This window comes from Biomphalaria glabrata, chromosome 4 (assembly GCF_947242115.1).
Source record: "Biomphalaria glabrata chromosome 4, xgBioGlab47.1, whole genome shotgun sequence".
Lineage (NCBI taxonomy): Eukaryota > Metazoa > Mollusca > Gastropoda > Planorbidae > Biomphalaria > Biomphalaria glabrata.
Genome location: NC_074714.1, coordinates 45046429 through 45068257, shown reverse-complemented (window position 1 = coordinate 45068257; position 21829 = coordinate 45046429). Strand labels below are relative to the sequence as shown.

At 36.6% G+C, this 21829-nt stretch overlaps 1 protein-coding gene across 1 annotated transcript in view; it reads left to right on the top strand.

Moving 5' to 3' along the window:
- LOC106069885 (receptor-type tyrosine-protein phosphatase T-like) overlaps positions 1 to 21829 on the top strand; it is a 112492-nt gene that overhangs the window by 14759 nt on the left and 75904 nt on the right. Inside the window, exons 3-4 of the mRNA XM_056027700.1 lie at positions 4134 to 4221; positions 10785 to 10879. Of these exons, the coding sequence (XP_055883675.1) occupies positions 4134 to 4221; positions 10785 to 10879 (183 nt within the window). The remainder of the gene's footprint in view (positions 1 to 4133; positions 4222 to 10784; positions 10880 to 21829) is intronic.

Below are 21829 nucleotides of genomic sequence, written 5' to 3'. Positions count from 1 at the left end.
CCTATCCGTCTGCAGTGGGCCCCGCACTTTCATAGGCCCCGCGCTAATTCTAGGTGAAAATTATTAAAATAAACCATTATAACTTATAACAGTGTTCCCATGGCCTCTTGATTTTCCAGGAGCTCCTGGAAATCTTATGGAATTGCAACATATATGCCAAAAAGTTATGGAAATCTCCTGAAATAATTAAAATATCCTGAAAACTCATAATAATGTTCTTAAAAATAGACAAATTGGTCATTTTGGGGTGTCATTCATTATGGTAAACGTTAATCTTACGTGCAATATAAAAAAAGGCGTTTCCAACTCTTATTTAATAAAAATGTACTGCAAAGACGAATTTATTTTGTAATTAAAAATCTCCCTTAATTTTTTACTTATTATCTTTATCCCTACCCTGACTGGGCCGTGGGCAATTCAATTCGTATTTGGTCCCGCAATTGTTAGGGCCGGCACTGATTATACCCACCATGTCCGTTCCATGATGTCACTAAAACCTGATAGAAATGTTTTGTTAAATATTAACTTTTGAACTTAACTTGTATGTTTGTGTAGTTCTAAAGTTTTGTAAACAAAACATCATGCGCATCACTAAAACCACTGTTTAACATTCAAGCTCATCTAGTACTGTGCAACTTATAATCTATATATAGAATTCTCTTCGTGGCCTAACTATGCGGGGCAACACGAAAAGTCATGGAAAGATAACTCTTTTATTTCTGAAAGTCAGACTATAGTTATCCACGTAACTTTCGCGGAGATAGAGAGAACGGCTCAGAAACAAAGGGAGGGGGGGGGGGGAACAAGTCATCTTTCTCTTCATACATTCTATATTTGACTACATTTATGTGTGTATTTTTTTTTACACACGTCAATATCTGGCATCATTTTTTGCATTTTTTTTCTGTAGCTTTGTTTTAATTTTGCCCCTTCGTATTGCCCTTCGTTTCCTAACCATGCCCACCGCTTCACATATATTTCGTGGAGTCAACAGGTCTTTCAATGTAGCCGAAATTCCTGCATCAGGTAACTGTTTATTTCAAGCAGTCGCATATTTCTGGAAATATGTCATTGACGAAACTGTTGCTCTCGAACTTCGCAAGATGTCTGTAAGCTTTGTTTGCGAACTTTGGGATAACTATGGCGACTCCCTGTCCATTGTTCTTACTCACGGAACCACAGTCATACACTCTGCTCGACAATAATCTGCCTACAAGAATACTTCCGGCGTTTATGGTGGCGAAGCTGAAATTGTGGCGATGTCTCAGATACTTCCCACTTCTATCACTATTCACTTCCAAGAACGTCCGCTTGACCCTCCTCGAGTTTACAATCCGGATCAGCGTCTCTCCATATCCCTGCCATTTAGAGGTCATTTGGATCATGGCTATTACGAAAAGGCGTATGCTACGCCGCGGGTCGATTATTATCATCTATAAAGCACATCATACACCAACAAGCACATTTTCTAGCACGTCGAAGTGTGACATTCTTTCTCTTTATCACTCTGAATCCCAATGACAAACAATCATCTGTTATGTCAGCTGTAGTCTTTTCCACTTCAGCTCCAAAGACTAGCTGAAGAAAGCATCTAACAATAGATCTCACAAAGGACATCACAAACATAGCTACCAGTGTTATGGAGTGTGTGTGTGTGTGTGTTTGGTGACGGTGGGAAGAGGTTAGCGATTGGTTGTGAATGATGCAACGTAGGTGGCATAGTCGTCATTTGGTCTTAAATAAGGAAGACGACTCCAGAACGTGAGACTGAACGGTTGTGATATTGTAGTGAGATTTTGTTTAAAATATTATTACTAAAGTCTACACCATTTATTTTATTTATCACAAGGTGATTTAGTTTAAATGAAGATCTATTTAGTATTGCTCACAAAAGGAAGTTATACAAGTTATTTGAAGTTTTATCAGTTAAGATATATTACGCCTACAACGGTTGAGTTGTCTACCAGCAGATTGGTGCTACAAGTCAACGACCAGCATCAACAACCTGACTTAAACCATTGGTCCCAGTCTTAAACCAGCGTTCTCAGACTCGAAATTTTGTCCCCAGCTTAAACCCTCGCTTCCTGCCATGAACTTTCTTAACCCCCAATCGCGTTCTTTTGATTTCGTTTTTATTTGTCTTCAAAGCTTTTAAATCCTCCTCTCAACTTCTCCTCCCGGTCTCAGGATCCAGTTAGGCGTGAAAGATTTCCATGCTCAGGTCGCTTCAGGCCTATTAGCTCCATGCTCTACTACAGTGTTTCCCAAAGTAGGATACGCGTACCCCCAGGGGTACGGGAAGACTTTGGAGTGGGTACGCGTTGAATCTATGCTGATTTAAAAAAAAAACAACCATTTATTATGTTCTGTTAATAAATTAAAGTGTGGTGGGGGTGGGGTGTGGGAGGGGTACACAGCATTATAAAAAATATAAAAGGGGTACAAGCAAGCCCTAAAGTTTGGGAAACACTGCTCTACTAGAATCTCGATTAAATAGAAAATACCGGACAATTTCAAAACAAAGAAGTAGCTTTCTAAAAACCATGTATACGCTTTTATCAAAATAGTTCTTTTGAAGGCAATATTCTTTACAAGTCATCTCATCAGCTTGCTAATTTATGTTGGACGAAACCTGGAATCTAGAGACAGATCTCGAAAATGGCTATAATGATTTTATTAGAAACTTATCAGCTTATGGCTGACAATTTTAATCTTACAAGTCAAATATAGAGAAAAAAAAACTTACAAAAATACAATTGCTCCTTTATAAATCCCAGTAGTTTGCATTAACGGAAGTTATTTTATTGTGATCTAATTAAATTTTAGCAAAACTTCCGCCATTTCGAACAAAGATATTTCACAGAGGTTCTTTATAAGGTCTGTGTCTTCTTTTGCATTTGGTATCTTATCAATTAGAGATACCCAAATCCTTCGCAGAGCGACGAAAGAGGCCCAACCACCTTCATAAAGAGGCCCAACCACCTTCATAAAGAGGCCCAACCATATTCTTAAAGAGGCCCAACCACCTTCATACAGAGGCCCAACCATATTCTTAAAGAGGCCCAACCACCTTCATACAGAGGCCCAACCACCTTCATACAGAGGCCCAACCGCCTTCATACAGAGGCCCAACCATATTCTTAAAGAGGCCCAACCACCTTCATACAGAGGCCCAACCACCTTCATACAGAGGCCCAACCACCTTCATACAGAGGCCCAACCATCTTCATACAGAGGCTAACCATCTTCATACAGAGGCCCAACCACCTTCATACAGAGGCCCAACCACCTTCATACAGAGGCCCAACCACCTTCATACAGAGGCCCAACCACCTTCATACAGAGGCCCAACCACCTTCATACAGAGGCCCAACCACCTTCATACAGAGGCCCAACCACCTTCATACAGAGGCCCAACCACCTTCATACAGAGGCCCAACCACCTTCATACAGAGGCCCAACCACCTTCATACGGAGGCCCAACCACCTTCATACAGAGGCCCAACCACCTTCATACAGAGGCCCAACCACCTTCATACAGAGGCCCAACCACCTTCATACAGAGGCCCAACCACCTTCATACAGAGGCCCAACCACCTTCATACAGAGGCCCAACCACCTTCATACAGAGGCCCAACCATATTCTTAAAGAGGACCAACCATGCCATCCTGTATAATAGAACTTTACTATTATCTTCACATTACTCGAGATAGCTGCATCGGCTACTTTTGGGTCTTTTGGAAGCATTCGTTTTGTTTTTAAAGTTGTATGTACTCAGATATAAAACATTTTTAAAACAAACTCATAGTTCTTGTACAACATAAAACAACATTTTCTGTTTTACAGGCAATATAAACATAATTAAAATATATTAATTGGTGCAAGAAGGTCTTTTAGGAAGATCGCATTTTAATTTCTATAATTAAGTAAGCTTACGGTATGCAAATTCAGAAAAGTCATTTTTAAATACGTTTTTTTTTTAAAAAGGGCCATTCGTGGTACTCATTAGCACTGTGCAGAAGTACAATAACGTTACTACAAAATAATTAAGTACGATTGAACTGTCTGAGTGCATTTATGTATTGTAATTTAGTTGTTTAAACAAATCTTAAACATGATTACTTTGTTACAGAAACTGCCAACGCCTCATAACTTCCCATGTAAAGTCGGCAAAAGTGAGAGTGTGGCAAAGAAAAACAGATACAAAGACATAATTCCATGTAAGTAACAACTATGTTAAGTCCTACGTTACAAAACATAGTTGTACCTGACGTCAGCTAATCCAAAACTTTTGAGTTACTATGTGTATTTACAAAAGAGAAGTAAAATGACTCGCTCGACCTATTTCTATCTTTTACTTAGAGACAACCAAATCAATCCGTGACTCAAATTGTAAGAACTAATTCTCATACAGAAATGAAAGTACTCCTCCCCCCCCCTCTCCCAGAACCAAAATATATAAAAAAAAACACAGCCTGTAAAACGTAACCCAAAAAGTAGACTTACTATTAACCAACTTGAATGAAGTTAACCAGACGTCACGAGTCTAACTGTAAAGTTACCTGGATCCGGCTCTGGAAGCCATCTCCTCTCCACAGAGTTCAATAAAAACTATAAACAATTACGCTGTCAATGACGTCTGTCCTCTTCGAGTTGAAATGAAATTCACAGGCAGAGAATGACGGTCTATTTAAAATGGGCTGGCTAGTGGGGAATGCCGTTAATGGGGAGTGCTGTTTTTAGAACCTAGAGATGTAATTGTCTGTTAATTTTCGTAGAATTAAAGAGCCATGAACTGTATATGAGATCTAAAAATAGTACTTCTCCACTTCTTATCGTTGTTTTAATAATGTGTCAATGTTCAGCAATGGGAGGGATTCAATTCTATTGGGGAAATGAGATCTATACACGGTAAGAAAATAACTCAAACAAGCAAAACATAAAACATCTTTCAAAAAATAACAAAGCTTTTATAAGGGGAGGAACCATTAAAATAAGGGCTATATATCTTAACACTGCAGGAATAAACTCTTTTTTTTTTCTAAGTTTAACAAAATAAATTAATTTCTATTAATCGATTAATTAGTTCATGTTTTTATTAATTAATTGTCATTGGCTATGAATAATTATGCAAAATTTTAACTTGATCTGAGGATGGGAAGTTGGAGGAAAAAACGAGCTTATAACATTTTCTGGTACTAATGGAGATGTTTCTACATGGCGGCGTAAATAGCAAGATTCTTTGTGTATCCTATGTTCGAAGCACACATATGTTACAGTAGGTATGGTAAGCGAAGCAGATCTATTTTAATTAGCTAAATCATACAGTTATTGTTGTTCAAGATATAAGAATGATTCATTAAAATCGAATGACTTGCTAAGGACAACACAAAATGTAAGAGGACTCAACCTATTCATTCATCACACAGAAGGCATACTATAAAAAAAACAACAACAAATTCTTATTTAAAAAAAAACAAACCTTTTCTAAAGTGAAGAATAGTGCACTTACAAACTATCTCTCAATAATGGAGAAGTTATGTCCCTTATTCAATTTCAAACGAAATACCCCGGTAATTAATTACCAATAAATAATTGACCCATTGTTTATTTTTTTTAGTTGATTCCCGTTTTGTTAGGTACAATAAATCATTGTATAGAGTTTCAACTTGATCCGAGAATGGGAGTGGGAGAGATAGGATGGGAAATTATCACAGGGGACCAGACCCTACATATTTAGCCATATCTGTGAATACTGAAGGATTTACCTTGTTGGTCACAAACAAAATAATTAACAACCAGTAATTAAATTACTAATTGGTTTAATGTTGTTTTTTTTTATTGATTTATATCTTGTCCATGCCAATGAATAATTGTACAAAGTTTCAACATGGTCCGACAATAATCGTGAGGGAAATAACGTGTTAAAACTTTTTATCAGACGGACAGAGTGAGTTGATCTAAGCTTTGTACAAAATAATAAAACCTTTTACAATACTACAGTTTTAATTGGGGAAGCAAACGCATAATGTTCATCTAAACTTCTATCGAAAAAAAACAACAACAATGCTTTTGAAGGTCATGGCTATATTTTTGTTTGGTTAAAAAAAAAAGGTAATACACTTTAAACTGATGCTGCTGCCATTATTATTATTTTTTAAAAATCGTCTGCAAGCAACATCTTTGCGCAGACATATCCGATAATATAAATTGCGAAAATTATGCCGGGTGATCGTTTTAACCTCTCCTCTTGTTGGCTGGCAGTGTGGCACGTGATCATCGCATCTCTTGACACGTGACTGTCCTTGACATTACATACTGAATGCACGTATGTAGGTCACACGCTTGAAACCAAAGAGATCTAGATCTATAGTGTTTATACAGAGATTTCGCACAGTTTTAAAACCAATGTAACGATTACACGAACATTCAAATTTCTTCTTCTTCCTTGTTCTCATTATTATGTTGCAGCGTTCAAATGACTAGACCAATTACCAGGGCCGGTCTTACAGATTGCAGGGCCATATGCGAAACGGATAGCGCAGGGCCTAGTCTGGGTAGGGATAAGGATAATAATTGGAAATTACGATTTTTTGTTTAGAAAATAAATTCGCCTTTGCATTTATTCATACTTTACTTAGTGCAAAATCACGATCAAATTACGAGCCATCTATAATAGAAGGCAGATTTCCAACATAAAGCTGATAAACATTTAGATCTGCCTTTTAAATTTACTATCGACTAGCAAAATATCGCTTTTGATTTTTTTTTTAAAGAGATCGAGATAGATATAGATCTATATTTAAATCCCATTGACTATTACAGTCAATTAAGTATTGAAAGTTACTGTTCTGGTTAAAATTCACCTCATTATTTTTATTAAATGAAAGCTGACAATGACGTTTTTTTAAATCGCGAGTTGGAATTGGCGTGTTCCATATTGAATGACACCCCGAAATTACAAGTTTGCCTATTTTTCAGAACATGTTTTGAGTTTTCAGGATATTTTAATAATTTCAGAAGATTTTTATGACTTTTTTTTCGTATACTTTGCAATTTCAGGAGATTTCCAGGAGCTCCTTGAAAATCAGGAGACCGCGGAAACTCTGTTATAAGCTAAATTTAGTTAAATAATTTACAACTAGATTTAGCGCAGGGCCTATGAAAAAAACCCTCATCTAATTGTGAAAGTCTAAAAAAAACATTAAACACGCACAAACTAAACTTGTGCTGTCTAATCCTGAGGTATTTGCTCTGGACTGTCGTCATGTTGAGCCAGAGTTCGAGCCCCTGCTGTCTTGCACGAGGTTTTGGCTAGTAACACTTTTTCTCCAGATGGAACTTACAAAACTTATAAAAAGATAATATAAATATTCCAACACTAGTTATAAATATGTCGGTATTGGAATGCAAGAGAAACTCTGATTCTATACTAATTTTACAAAATCCTTAGAGAACGCGATGACCCCTTAGGATTTTAAAAACATCCCATCTTCATATTGATAATGAATAATCTTTATGTTTTTTTAAAGTTTGGATTAATTTTTTGTTTATTGTCTCTTTTTGTTTCTGCATTCTTCATTGACATCACAAAGTCATTAACAAAAAGCTAATGAAAGTTTGGAGATAATTATAAAGTCTTTTATCCAAGAGTTAATTTCCCTTGTTCTTTAATAATGATAATAGGGACTACAATTATATAAAGAAAAAAAAAGTATTTATTTTTACATCGGGTTACTAGCTGTGGATGAATCTTGTTGTGTAATTACAACTGACACGAAACTAATGGTGGGAAAAAACCCAACCTTTGGTTGATTATATCGAACGATAATTAAACTTTTTTGTGTGTTTGTTTAAGACTTCGAGACTCATGGGTCAAGGCTAATTAGATCTCATTGGCCCAGATGCAACACGCACGAGATCTTAATATAGGCCTATGTACATTAGTAAAGGTCCTTCTGGTATTTGAAAGGTTATGTTGATGTAGAGCTGTCACGACGTCCTTCATGTGGTTAGGAATGTCTCACTAGGACAGGGTCCTACAGTCACATTAAAACGTGCTCGAGGATGTGAACCATAGTCGTTCTACGACAGAGGGAATCCTATTCCAGAGTGAACTTACAGAGCACAATATGAAATAGAGTAACGTAACCTAAGTATCTTTTTTAATGTCAAGATTTGTTCAGTTCACTTGAGTCACTTAGTCTGACCGTTGGGGTACCACACATGATCCGTCGATCGTCTCTCGCTCCATTACTGTTTGACTTTAGCCTCAATTAGAGTCTTTTTTTCATTGACAGGCTCGCCCATTCATTCATGTTGTCTCTCCAAACATCTTTTGTCACGCTCTCCTTTTTTTTTTTTTTGTACAATACCTTTATTCAAGTCATATCTTCACGGAACATGAACGCTAATCTCAAAATCAGCTCTAACGATTTTTCTAGAAATTTATTGTTGATGTATATCGCTGAGAAAAGAACTATTAGCTCGTTGGCCTCATGGGGGAAAAACTATAGTTTGATCGTTTTAATTTTTCAAAGTAAAAAAAAAATTAAATTTGGCTTGAGTACTAGACTAAGATCTAGAGTCAACATAGGTTTTGAAAGGACTATCGCGTTCTTGAAAGGACTAAAGCGTTCGGGAATTTCCGAATGTATGTCATTATTGTTTCAAGAGTTAAAGAAATTAATGTTCAGGAAAATTTTGCGCATCGTCTAGCTTTAAAGGCTTGTCGTTGGAATTATTCAACAAAAATAAAATGGCGCAGTCAAGCGTTGTGTACGGATATCATGCGATAACTGCTTTGCTTAAGTTGCTTCAAGATTATTGAAAGATTATCTAAGCTTCGCTTATATTTTTACGTCAATCTAATGTAGACAGAGAGTAGATCTAGATCTGGATCTAGACTAGATCTTCCAATTCTAAATAATGTAGGGGTGAGTAAGAAAAGTGTGAAAACATTTTCATTTCACGGGTCGGGGATCGCAACCTTGTCAAAACTTCACGCACCGTTCCTCAAGTGACTGTTTCATAAATGGCGAGTCCTGCACGGGGCAGTAACCGAGAGAATATTTACAATGAATACATCTTCCTAAATAAGGAAACTTAAGTAGACTATGGCAGTAACTTGACAGTTGACAACGATACCGGACAACTGAATCCATAGGGTTAATGGTTATAAATAAATATAAAATTACTTCAGAAATATTTGATGAGTGTCGGACTCTCTGTCGTATTGTAAATATTGCAAGGATGCCTTAAAAAGAGGGGAATTTATATTGTAACGTCAGGGCTTCGGATATAATCTAAATGTCTAGCGTACGGGCCAGATGAATAATCACCAGCAATGATGATCTCTGGGGAATGAAATGGCATATCTCCGAGTTCTACATCCTTGACAATGAGATATTACTAGCGCTTCTAGACCATCAATATTTAATTGCTGTTCATTTGATCTCGTTAAGATAAAGACGACAGGCCCGATTGTTTAGTAGTAATGTTTAGTATCAATTATTCCAAACAAACTATGTTTGTGGAAGAGTACCCTTGTATTACCCTTTTATTTGAAAAAAAGTATTCTATGTTAGGAAACCTCAGCGTTTGGGAGATTCAGTTTTGGCTATTTTTATCCTAGGAATCCTTGCGCCCATTCGCTTGCATCTACCAACGAGATGATAGTTATATATACATTAACTGTTTGTAAAAAACTTAAAGCTAGTCTATATGCAGTTGAATAATATTAAGTTTAGAGTTGGGTTTTACTTGAGCATATTCAGTTGCGATGATAGAATTTGTCAGACTCCTTGTCCTCACTCAACAACAGACACATTCAGGAATCAAGTGCAGAAGAAATACGCTGAAAAGCCTCGACTTTATTTTAATAATAAAAGTAATTACCTGTTTGGATATAGCTCCGTGCATTACTGGATTTATCTCAAAGTATTTTTTATGCATGGTATATTTTGAAAAGTGTCTTTGCTGTGGATCTATGTTTGCTAACAGCGGCTGTATAAATAAAACAGTATTTAGCATTAAGCACACGTTGTTTTGTTTCCAGGCTATATGTTTATTTTCCCCTGAATCCCACCTCTCCTGTCTTTGCACTTCAACAAAACGGCTCTGGTTTTAGCCCTCACCGTTACATACTTTTTATGTGTTTATAACCAGTGAATTCTAGTATTGTTACTAAGTCTCTCACCTCTATCTCTTTTTTTTCTCTCTCTCTCTCTCTGGACCCCCCTCCCCCCTCATTTCTTTTTACACCCTTGAATTAGAGTTTATTAGAGCGACCCACTTTAGAACACTCCAATCCCTCCACAGTTTTGGCCCCTGGCTGTTCAAATGTAAACAAAAATTAAATGTATAAGTTTTTTATTTAAAACTTCATTTACTTGTTAAAACAATTACCTTCCATTGCATTGTCTTATGTAAATAATAATATAAGAAATTAGTGGTAGGTAACTTATAAGTAATCCCGCCTTGTAACAGAAAATAAGTGCTTGCCAGAACAAAGTCCTAGTATTTTGAGTTTGTACTACATTACTAGCAGAGACTATGTGGGGGAAACAGTCTAACTCTATGTCATGGTTTTTAAATGATTAAATGTAACTTTTTTTATTATTAATCTTAAGTCACTGATATATCTGTACTATGCTAGTCTTTGACCAGTTGGTAAAAATAGGTTCAAATTGTAGTCACTAAATGTATAGGCACTTACCCGTCATGGTAGGAATCTTACCAACAAGTAAAAATACGTTACAGAAGATTCCCTTGTTTCTTACAGATGACCACAACCGCGTTGTTCTAAGTCCACAAACTTCATCGCTCATTGATGCCATGGATGAGTCTGGAGACTACATCAACGCCAGCTTTATAAGGGTGAGTTATACATAGCTGATATTATGATATACTCATCCTGCGGGAACCGCTACGCTTTATTTTCCTTTCTTGGATATTTCCATGTCATGTATTTCATGCTCATTCTTTCTAATTGTTTCATTACACTACCTCTTTTCAACTTGTACCTTCGTGGAACTTCTCATTAAATTTAAGGAGGGAGAGGGCGGTACTCACGGCTTATGAGCGTTATAAAAGGGGCGACTCTAAGCTACCCACCACAATATTAGTAATCAGTGGAGAGAGAGGAATCGTATTAAAACGCGCTTGTTCCTACACATTGCGGCCAATTTGTCTAAATCAGCTGGGCTCTCCACTGACAGAATTCCCATTAGAAGGATAGGTACAATGTACTTGGAGGAGATTGCCAACCCCACAAACTAACCTGTCCGTTATAGGGCGTGAAGGAGCCACCAAGAAGCGATTAACAACTCAAATTTGGCATCAGCTACATTAAAGTCCTACCCATCAGATGCCACATTCTGTTATACCCATGGGTCGGTATTGAGGGACCTCAATAGATCTGGTACCAGCTCTCTGGTCCATGCGGCTTCGCTGCATGTTCCATGGACGCCGAACTCACAGGGATAACTCGGGCATTCGAGGCTATTAGAGCCCGAATGACACAAAGTGAAACTAGCGCAACTAGTGCTAGTCACCGACTCTCGCTCCAGTCTCCTAGCTATGGGTGGCGGCGGGGGAGGGTCGCCAGTAATAGAAGAGGCAGTCGGCGCGCAGATAACATCCGACAAGCCATTGGAGCTGTCGTTTTCATGCAGTGGGCGCCCTCACATTGCGGCGTGATGCGCAATGAAACGGCAGACACCCTTGCACAAGAGGGAGCTTTGGCAACCATAGACCTTGAAGCACCAAGGACGTTTTTACAAGCAACGGCAGAAATCCGAGCATTCATTTATGAGAAGTGGTTAAAGTCCTGAGAGGAATTCGACAGAGCACGTAGTGTCTGGCAGCACATGCGTCACCCAGTTCGCGACGATCCGTGGTAGCGGTTAAGAAGGTCAGAACAAGCAATCATTGCACAGTATAGGACGGAACATTGTCCTGTTGGGACATACTTTGCTCGGTTCCACCCGAACTACGACTCCCGATGCCGTCACTTTGGAGAGAGCGTCAAAACAGTGTAGCATATCTATACGAGTGTCCCCAGCTCCGAGAGCTAAGAGGGGGGGGCGTGTCTGAGCTGTCACTCGACATGTATGGTAGGTACGACGCATCGCGGGCACGTTGCCCTGCCTCATCGTGGCGCCCGCGTGGATACGGCCATTTGTGGAAGTGGCTAGGCTAAATGGGTAGCAACACAGGACTCCCGTGGGGATGCCCACGGGTAGACGAGAGTCCACTCATTGCACGGGCGGGGTTGTAACAAAGTCCCCACAAACATGTCGCCAATCCATGCGCTGTTCCTCAAAGGGACCGTTACAAATGGCGGATCCCGCACAGTTAGCTTGGTACATTGAAGGAAAATGGCAGAAGTCCCCGGTGCATTCTCGGCCTTCGGCCGTGTATCTAGCCCACGTGTCGGGGGTCAAACGCATCGGTCAACAGCAATGCCTTACATAGGCATTGTCTAGGGTCTCTCCCAAACAGAACTGTGTGTTCACACATGTTTTTATTTTTTACTGTTTGGCGTCCAAACAGGTTTTTTTTCAAACTTAGAGCTCGAAGAGCCTTCGGCTCAGCTCTTAGACATCAACAAGGCACGACGCATTACGTTGAACGGCCCAGTTTCTTGCCAGAGCACTACGGGAGGATCGAGTCCTTCCTGCTCTGATTTTTTAATAGGAGTTCATCTCGGGTAGATGGGCTCAAAAACCTGGTTGGACACGGTCTCGAGAACGGCTCTATCGATTTTCTTACGAATTTGACTGTTGATGTATATCGTTGGGTATATCATGTTTGACAGTTACAACTTCTCAAAGTATAAATACAAATATATTTTAAATTTGGCTGGAGAGCAAGAAAATATATACCTTGAACGGACTATGGGTCTTCGGGTATTTGCACATTCAATTCAATTGTTTAATAAGTCTAGATCTAAAGGCCTATCTTAATTCTAGTAGATCTATACATTCGCCCAGGATTCCTTATCGGGGAGAGGGGGAATGGGGCGGGGTAAAAACATTCATTAGTTATTACGAGAAAAAAGTCGTTATGTAAGTTGTTTAAAGGAGGTATTGTCTTATTTTAAAATTTTTTTACAAATGTTTTCTAGTTAGTCTGTAATATTTCTAACTATTTTAAAACGATCAACGTCTTCTGTTTGACATAACTATTGTATTATAGAAAGTTATTATATTATATTATAGAAAGTTTGCAATACATTGAAAGATAGGGATTTGCATTCGACAGTTGAGTGTCTAGGGTTCAGGTTTTAAGAGAAACCGATATTTTTAATTAGGATTTAGATTTAGATGAATTACAGAAATGAGAATCCAATTGGAGCATATCTTTCCACCCAGAAAAATGTAAGTTATTAAGAGTAACCAAAAAAAAAAAAACTAAAACTAAATATTTCCACTTATCTTATTCATAGTACACCAGTAACACAGACAAAAAACGCAAAAATATCTAGGTGTTATAATAAATGAAAAACTGTCATGGAATCCCCAAATTGATGAAACTATCAAAAAAGCAAAGAAGTATTGGGATTTATTAAAAGAAATTTCTATAAATCACATAAAACTAAAATGTTATTTAACCTTGGTTAGGCAAATAATAAAATATGCATCCTCTGTTTGGGACCCCTCAACTCAAGAAAACATTAAGAAACAGGAACAGAAACAAAATAGAGCAGTGAGATTCATAACAAACGAATATTCACATTTGACTAGAGTAACACCTTTAGTAATATCACTAAATTTAGAAAGCCTTCAGGAAAGACGACTTAAAAGTAAAGTAGCAATTATACACAAAACACTGAACCATAATCTTCAAATACAAAATCAAGATTTAATAACATACTCAGAAAGACACAAAGATAAAGGCACATTCCTCGATCCATATGCTAGGTCATTGATTAATATGCATGACTAAATGCATGACGCGTAGGACGTAATCATCTTCTTTTTTGAAGTAACGCCTGTATCACATATCTAAACCTTTTGAAAAATCAATTAGTCCTATTAGTTGTGTTTCACATGATCTATATTTCCTAAAGCCATGTTGGTATGGAGTAAGGACATTATGTTTGACTAAGTGGTTTATGGTGATTCTACATATTATGCGTTCTAGAATTTTACATATGATGCTGGTAAGTGATACTAGTCTGTAGTTTCCTGGATCAGATTTTTCTCCTTTTTTAAATAGGGGGTGACATTAACATCTTTCCAGTCTCTTGGTACTCCGCCCTGGTTAAGAGATGCCTGAAAAAGTATTTTGAACACTGGTGCTAGCTCATTGCTTAGTTCTTTGAGTAATCTAGCTGAAATACCATCAGGTCCAGACGCTTTATTCGGTTTCATGTTGGCTAATAGTTTTTGGATTCCTTTTTCTTGTACTTCTATATCTCCTATGTTGTCTATTTGGTTCAAATTAAGTAATATGTCTTGTCTCCTGGGCTGAGAATGCTGATGCAAAATATTTATTTTAAATGTCAGCTTTAGTTTCATAATTATTATGTGTTAAGTTATCTTCTCCTTTTATTGGCGCTATGCCTGTTGTTTCCATTTTTTTTAGACTTAATGTATGGTTAGGTGTTTAATTTTTATATATTTTTATATTTTTTAATTGTACCTCACGGTAAAACGTTGTAGTGGTTACATTTCGTTGTAGTGGTTACATTTCTTTGTAGTTTTTAAATTTCATTGTAGTGATTACATATCTCCTTTAAAATTCACAAACAAATGATTGACTAGCACTATAATATGGACGTCTGTCCTTCTGTAAGGAAACAAAATAGCTGCATACAAAATGATTCTTTGTAAATGGCCTTTATTTAATATATAAATAAGTAATTACATAACCCGTGCGTTATTTTATTTTTAATTATTAAATAATATATACAATATATAAAATATAACCCGTAGAGTAGATTGATTGCGTTATAGCATCAGATCTTCCTTTATATAAGCAAGGACATCACCCCAGGCACCCTGCTCTTCACACAAATTGTGTGTAGAACTGTAAACCAACCTGGGCAGAGCAGTTCCATTAATAGCTTTTAATTATAGCCCGAAGCGGGCATCTCAGTAAATCTTGTTTGCCATCAGGCAGCTGTTAGAGCAATTCGCCTCTTGGTCTTTCATTTGCCCTTATTGGACTGTCTGGCAGTTTATCCATTAAAATTTTAATTAACGATAACTTTGTTCCAAGCAAGTTGATTGAAAGGTGTTGCACTTCTTGCCTCTCTCTCTATATATATTTATCTATATCTATATACCTATATCTATCTATTTCTATCTCTATGTATGTATGTATGTATGTATGTATGTATGTATGTATGTATGTATGTATGTATGTATGTATGTATCTATCTATCTATCTATCTATCTATCTATCTATCTATGTCTATGTCTATATCTATATCTATATCTATGTCTATATCTCTCTCTCTCTCTCTACCTCTCTCTCTCTCTCTCTCTCTCTCTCTCTCTCTCTCTCTCTATATATATATATATATATATATATATATATATATATATATATATATATATATATATATATACACACAGTTCAGTCTTCAAGATATTGAATGAAATGGTTTTTTTTGGCGTTATATAGTCTTGTCTATTAAAGTCCAAAACAAAAGAAAATTCAGTCCTTTGCACAGTAGTGTGAAATATACCAGCGTTTCAAGTGTCATTGCAACTATCCCATCGGTCGGGATTTAGCCTAACTGTATAAATGTAAAATATTTATCTAATATATAGAGAGCACAATGTAAGGAGTACGTAGGTCATACGTACATATATATATATATTTATGTATTTTTGCATGTATCTATAATATAAATCTGAAATGTATGTATGTAATGTATGTAATGTATGTAATGTATGTAATGTATGTATGTATGTGTATGTATGTATGGTATGTTTGTATGTATGTATGTATGTATGTATGTATGTATGTATGTATGTATGTATGTATGTATGTATGTATGTATGTATGTATATATGTATGTATGTATGTATGTATGTATGTATGTATGTATGTATGGTATGTATGTATGTATGTATGTATGTATGTATGTGTATGTATGTATGTATGTATGTATGTATGTATGTATGTATGTATGTATGTATGTATGTATGTGTACGTATGTATGTGTATGTATGTGTATGTATGTATGCATGTATTTATGTATGTGTATGTATGTATTTATGTTTGTTTGTATGTATGTATGTATGTATGTATGTATGTGTACGTATGTATGTGTATGTATGTGTATGTATGTATGCATGTATTTATGTATGTGTATGTATGTATTTATGTTTGTTTGTATGTATGTATGTATGTATGTATGTATGTATGTATGTGTGTGTATGTATGTATGTGTATGTATGTATATGTATGTATGTATGTATTTATGTATGTGTATGTATGTATTTATGTTTGTTTGTTTGTTTGTATGTATGTATGTATGTATGTATGTATGTATGTATGTGTGTGTGTATGTATGTATGTATGTATGTATGTATGTATGTATGTATGTATGTATGTGTATGTATGTGTATGTATGTGTATGTATGTGTATGTATGTATGTATGTATTTATGTATGTGTATGTATGTATTTATGTTTGTTTGTATGTATGTATGTATGTATGTATGTATGTATGTATGTGTGTGTGTGTATGTATGTATGTATGTATGTATGTATGTATGTATGTATGTATGTATGTGTGTGTGTATGTATGTATGTATGTATGTATGTATGTATGTATATAAGTGTATGTATGTATGTATGTATGTATGTATGTATTTATGTATGTATGTATGTATGTATGTGTATGTATGTATGTATGTATGTATGTGTCTCTAATATGTCCCGAATAGAAATCAAAACAGTTTGACCAAACTTGATAAAATTTGGCATGAATGTTCCTTAGATCAAGGAGACCCTAATGTATATTCAATGTCTTACATCAAGAAGGCCTTAAAAAAAAAACTAAATTGATCTCTATTGAACTGAAGAATGAAACTTTTTAACAAATTGGGTAAACCCATTTTCACAGTATTTAAATTAGCTATGTAAGGGAACATTACGCTAGATCAGTGATACACAAATTAAGGCCCCCAGGCCGCGGGTTTTATCCGGCTAGCATATATATTACTATAGAGAGACCTGGCCATGGTCTGAGGCACAATTAAGGAGCTGGACTTGTTTTAGGAGTGATTTACATCTAGGAAGATGGCTTTTTTAGTATCGAGCTACAATTAGTTGGGGAGCTGGCTTTATTTTAGAAGTGAGGCGCCTTAAGGGAGCTGACCCCATTTTGGGAGGTACCGGTACTATCAGTGAGCTGTTTTAGGAGGTGAAGTGAGCTAGCATTATTTTAGTAGTAAGTTACTCGTAGCTGGTTTTATTTCTGAATTTTTGTCACAAATGAAACTAGAAATCTCGCACTGGTAAAACAAAATGAGCACTAATTAATTGATTTGAATCTGATAGGTTTTAGTTTGTGTAGTAAGTGTGTGTGTGTTTGTGTGTGTGTGTGTGTGGGTATTAGCGAGTATATGCCTTAATATAAAAATGTCTTAGAAAAGTCAAGAAGAATCACTCGATTCGTTTGAAGATTCTCTTACTTACAGACTAGTTATTTCCTGACCTTTCATACTGCTTGAAAATATCCGCTCCGATCTTAATATTAGAAACGGGCAGTTTATCCTTTCTTTCTGTTGCTATGACGATTGACCGTCCCTTCAATAACCAAATTAGATCTCCTTAAGTAATCAATGGCTAATTACTTGCCTGGTCGTGTGGTATGCGCGCCGGACTCTCGTTTGGTAGTCTAGATGGTACCCTACCCACTGCCATCCCTCATCGTCCTGCGGGAGGTTTGGACTAGGAAGTAGATTATCTTAGTTCAACTCTGAAGGATGTAAAACATTTTATTTACAAAAAAATCAAAACTATAGTTAAAAAAAAGTATTTTTTTAGCTAAATTAATAAGTAAGGCAATAAAAACACATTCAATAATTCATTCAAAATCACTTTGAACGCTGGAAAGCTTAAAGTGTAACTCGATCCCGTTTCCATTTTGCAAAAAGATAAAAAAAAAAGGGTAGTACTGCACATTTGTTCGCCGCAGCCCCAGGTCTTAATATCCGGCCGCTTTGGACTTGTTTACTGTGTTTTTCTCAAGTAGGTCTGTCTTTCGGTTGGTCAGTTTCATTGGTTTCATCCCGTGTCTCCGCGTTCCTTCATCTTCACGTACACTCATCTTCCCTCGCATCTTCTCTCTCTCTCTCTCTAATATGTCAGTGAATGAGATCCCTAGATGCTCACCCAAGCGTTGTGAAACAAAACACTACTCCCCCCCCCTCCTTCACCAAATCCGCTAGTGGATGATTGGATGGGAGTCGCGGCTTGATGATCTGATTGGATATGAAGACGAGGCTTTGGGAGATCTTGATGCCGGAGACTTGCGGCAAGGTCAAGGGCTCTCACTCCCAAGTTTGTGTCTCGATTTAACTGTTGCCCAGAGTGAATGCCCCTGGGTGGTAGTAATCGTCTCGGGCTTAAAGTCTTAGACCAGCGGTTCTCAACTTTTTTTTTAGCTCCGCGACCCCCCTAATACAATTTTTCCACTAGGCGCCGACCCCAACTATATATTTTTTTTCGTTCATTGTCTTAGGTAAATGTGATTAACGACGTGATTAGATCTCCTCCATAGAAATGTTTATCCCGCAATGACCTTACGACGCATTTGATGGACAGTAGTTTCAGTTGTAGAAAAAGTATTCTGCACACTATTTTCGAATAACAATTATATTAAAAAAAGAAAGAAGTAACTACCAATAAAAATCACGTCTACGTTGAATGATGACTTAAAGTGTCCTTCGTGTCCCCTGGCTGTATGCCCGTATTCTTAGATCTTTGTATTTTCCAATTTTTATTTTATTGATACTTGACGATCGTTTCAGAATTGGTTTAATAATAATACAATTTGAATAATTTTCTAACCCAACGGCATATAAGGTATTAATGTATATCGACCATATTAAATATATACCTGTTAGAACGCGTTAGAGACACACACACAAAATATATATTAAAAATTTTTTAGATGAAAAATAGCCCCCTCCCCTCAAGCAAAAAAAAAATAATAAAATTTCCGATGGTCTTAGGCAACCCCTCGCAAATGAACATTCGACCCCCTTAATTTCGAATCTCTTCAACTAAACCAAAAGATACCCAACACTTTTCTATTTTGTTGAAGATTCTCCCGGTTAGAAACGCTACCAAATACCAACATAATCCATAACCATTCTTTTGATGCTCCTGACGGGCTTGTGAACGTGTCACGTGACACAAGCTTAGGCTGTTACTGAACTTGCTCATTGGTCAAGTCAAAGTTAGCCAGCAAATATAAACAAGAAAAGCTCAACCGATGGGTATCAGAAAAATCAGGTAATTTTTTTTTTTGCAGAGAAATGACCACGCCAAACAAACTGGACATTTCAACTTTTCTCCCTCGCTAAAAGCGATCTCTAATCTTTCAACTCAGAACGGGACACACGGCTTTAAATTTTCACATAAACAGAAAAAAAGCCACACAAAGACACTCCCACACCCATACTGTAGACACTGGGCCTACCCTTAAAAAAATAGTCAATAATATCTACTTTGAAAGCCCCAATTTAACTCACCTACAACCAGGGCCGGCTTTAGGCCACTGCAACCTATGCGGTCGTAGTGGGCCCCGCACTTTCACAGGCCCCGCCCTAATTCTAGGTGTAAATTATTAAATTAAACCATTGTAACTAATAACAGGTTTCTCACGGCCTTCTAATTTTCAAAGAGCTCCTTGATCTCTCATTAAATTGTTAAAATCTTTTTAAAAAATCATAAAAATCTCCTTAAAAATAGACAAAATTGTCATTTGGGGGGGGGGGGGGTGTCATTCAATACGGAAAACTCCAATTCTACGTGCGATTTAAAAAACAAATAAATCGGCATTGCCAGCTTTCGTTTAATAAAAATGTAATGCAAAGTCAAATTTATTTTCTAATACAAATCTAAATTTTCACTTATTATCATTATCTCTACCCGAACTGGGCCCCACGGAATCCGTTTAGCATAGGGCCCTGCGATTGCTAGGGCCGTCCCTGCCTAGAACAGACTCTATAACCACAACCCCCCCCCCCCCCCAACAAAACAAAACAAAACAAAAAAAACAAGCATAAACAACACTCTGTATGTCAAAGTGCGGTTTCTGAAAAAAACGCACGCTAATTTTCCTCGACACAGACTGTTAAAAGAGTTTAAAACTGGCTAGAGGAAAAAGAAACTTCCCAATTTAATAAAAATACATTTATTTGTATTACTTCGCTTATTGGAAAATAGTTTACAAAATCTAGGATACTAGGATTAAATTGCTTGTTTGATTTCACATCTAAATACTAAGACTCATTTTGCAGTTTATTACAATATTAAAATAGCTTGGTCTTACCAACAAAAAGAATCTAGCCTACTTGGTTCAATTTGTCACCATTCATCGTTTGATTTCTTAGTGACAGAAACTTTCAATCAGTGAGTAAACTGTCAGCGCGCTCTGGTAGCAGACGACACAAGTCTCTCGGAAGCAGAAATGAATTCGGACGTTTCCGGGTCAAAGTCGTTAGCCGTAACTTCCGGGTCATCTAAGAAGTGTAATACAAGAGGGAGATGATCATTTGTTCAGCGAGGGTTGAATAGAACGGGTCTTGTTGGTCAAACCTCAAATGTCCTAAATTATACATAGCATGTCATGGCATCAACTTCTATAGATATTTAAGGCTCGGTTTTAAAAAATAATTGCCTAGAAAAGAATAAATAAAAAATAAAATAAAATTACTTTAAAAAAACAGAGCTTATATTAAGCGTAGTTGTATCAGTTAGTTTGGACCAGTCATGTAGTTAAATTTGTAATTAATCTAGACCAACAATATTAAACCTTTGTGGTTAGAAATGTTTTTACATATTTTCTTTGTTTAGCGCAATTTCCATGCTTTTAGCTAGTTTCAATACGCTTTGATCCTAACACTTGTCAGGACCAGTTGGAATAGAAAGAAAGAGTTAGCTGGGTAAATATTACCGTGATCGCCTACTCAGGTCAACACACTATCCATTGTGTCAGGGAAGTGCTTATGAAAATAAAAGGGTTTATAAATATCTTTTGTTTTCTTTCTACAAAGTATCAGGGGGAATAATTCAGATTAGAGCACCACATCAGTAAAGTACAATTTCTGTCCCTTGTTCGAGATAACAGACACAATTTTTAATTACCAATAGCTAATTAACTAATTGGTAATTTTTAAAAATTGATTCTTGTGTGGTCAGGTTTAAAATATAATTGAGAAAAATTTTAGCTTAATCCGAGATGGGGTGTCGGAGAAATAACGTGTACAAGCTTTTTACTAGGCAGACAGACATACAAGCAGACAGATATACAGACAGAGGGAGTTGATAAAAGCTTTGCAAAACATAGTTCATTGTCTGGTATAACGCTATACTGATATACTATAATATAGATCTAAAAGTGTACAACTTTGTCTCGCATTTCTTTATTGGCTTCTGAACTAATTAGCTTTATGAACTAAATGTTTTGCATTATAAATCAACTGAAAGACGAACGAGATGTTTCTTAAGTTTTTATAGTGAGTGCCTTAGTTCTACTAATTACGCTTTAGGGCCATCTGGACATGACTAATTCACCTCCTTTCGCTATTTATGTTCTGTCTAGAGTTACACAAACACACGGTAGACATAT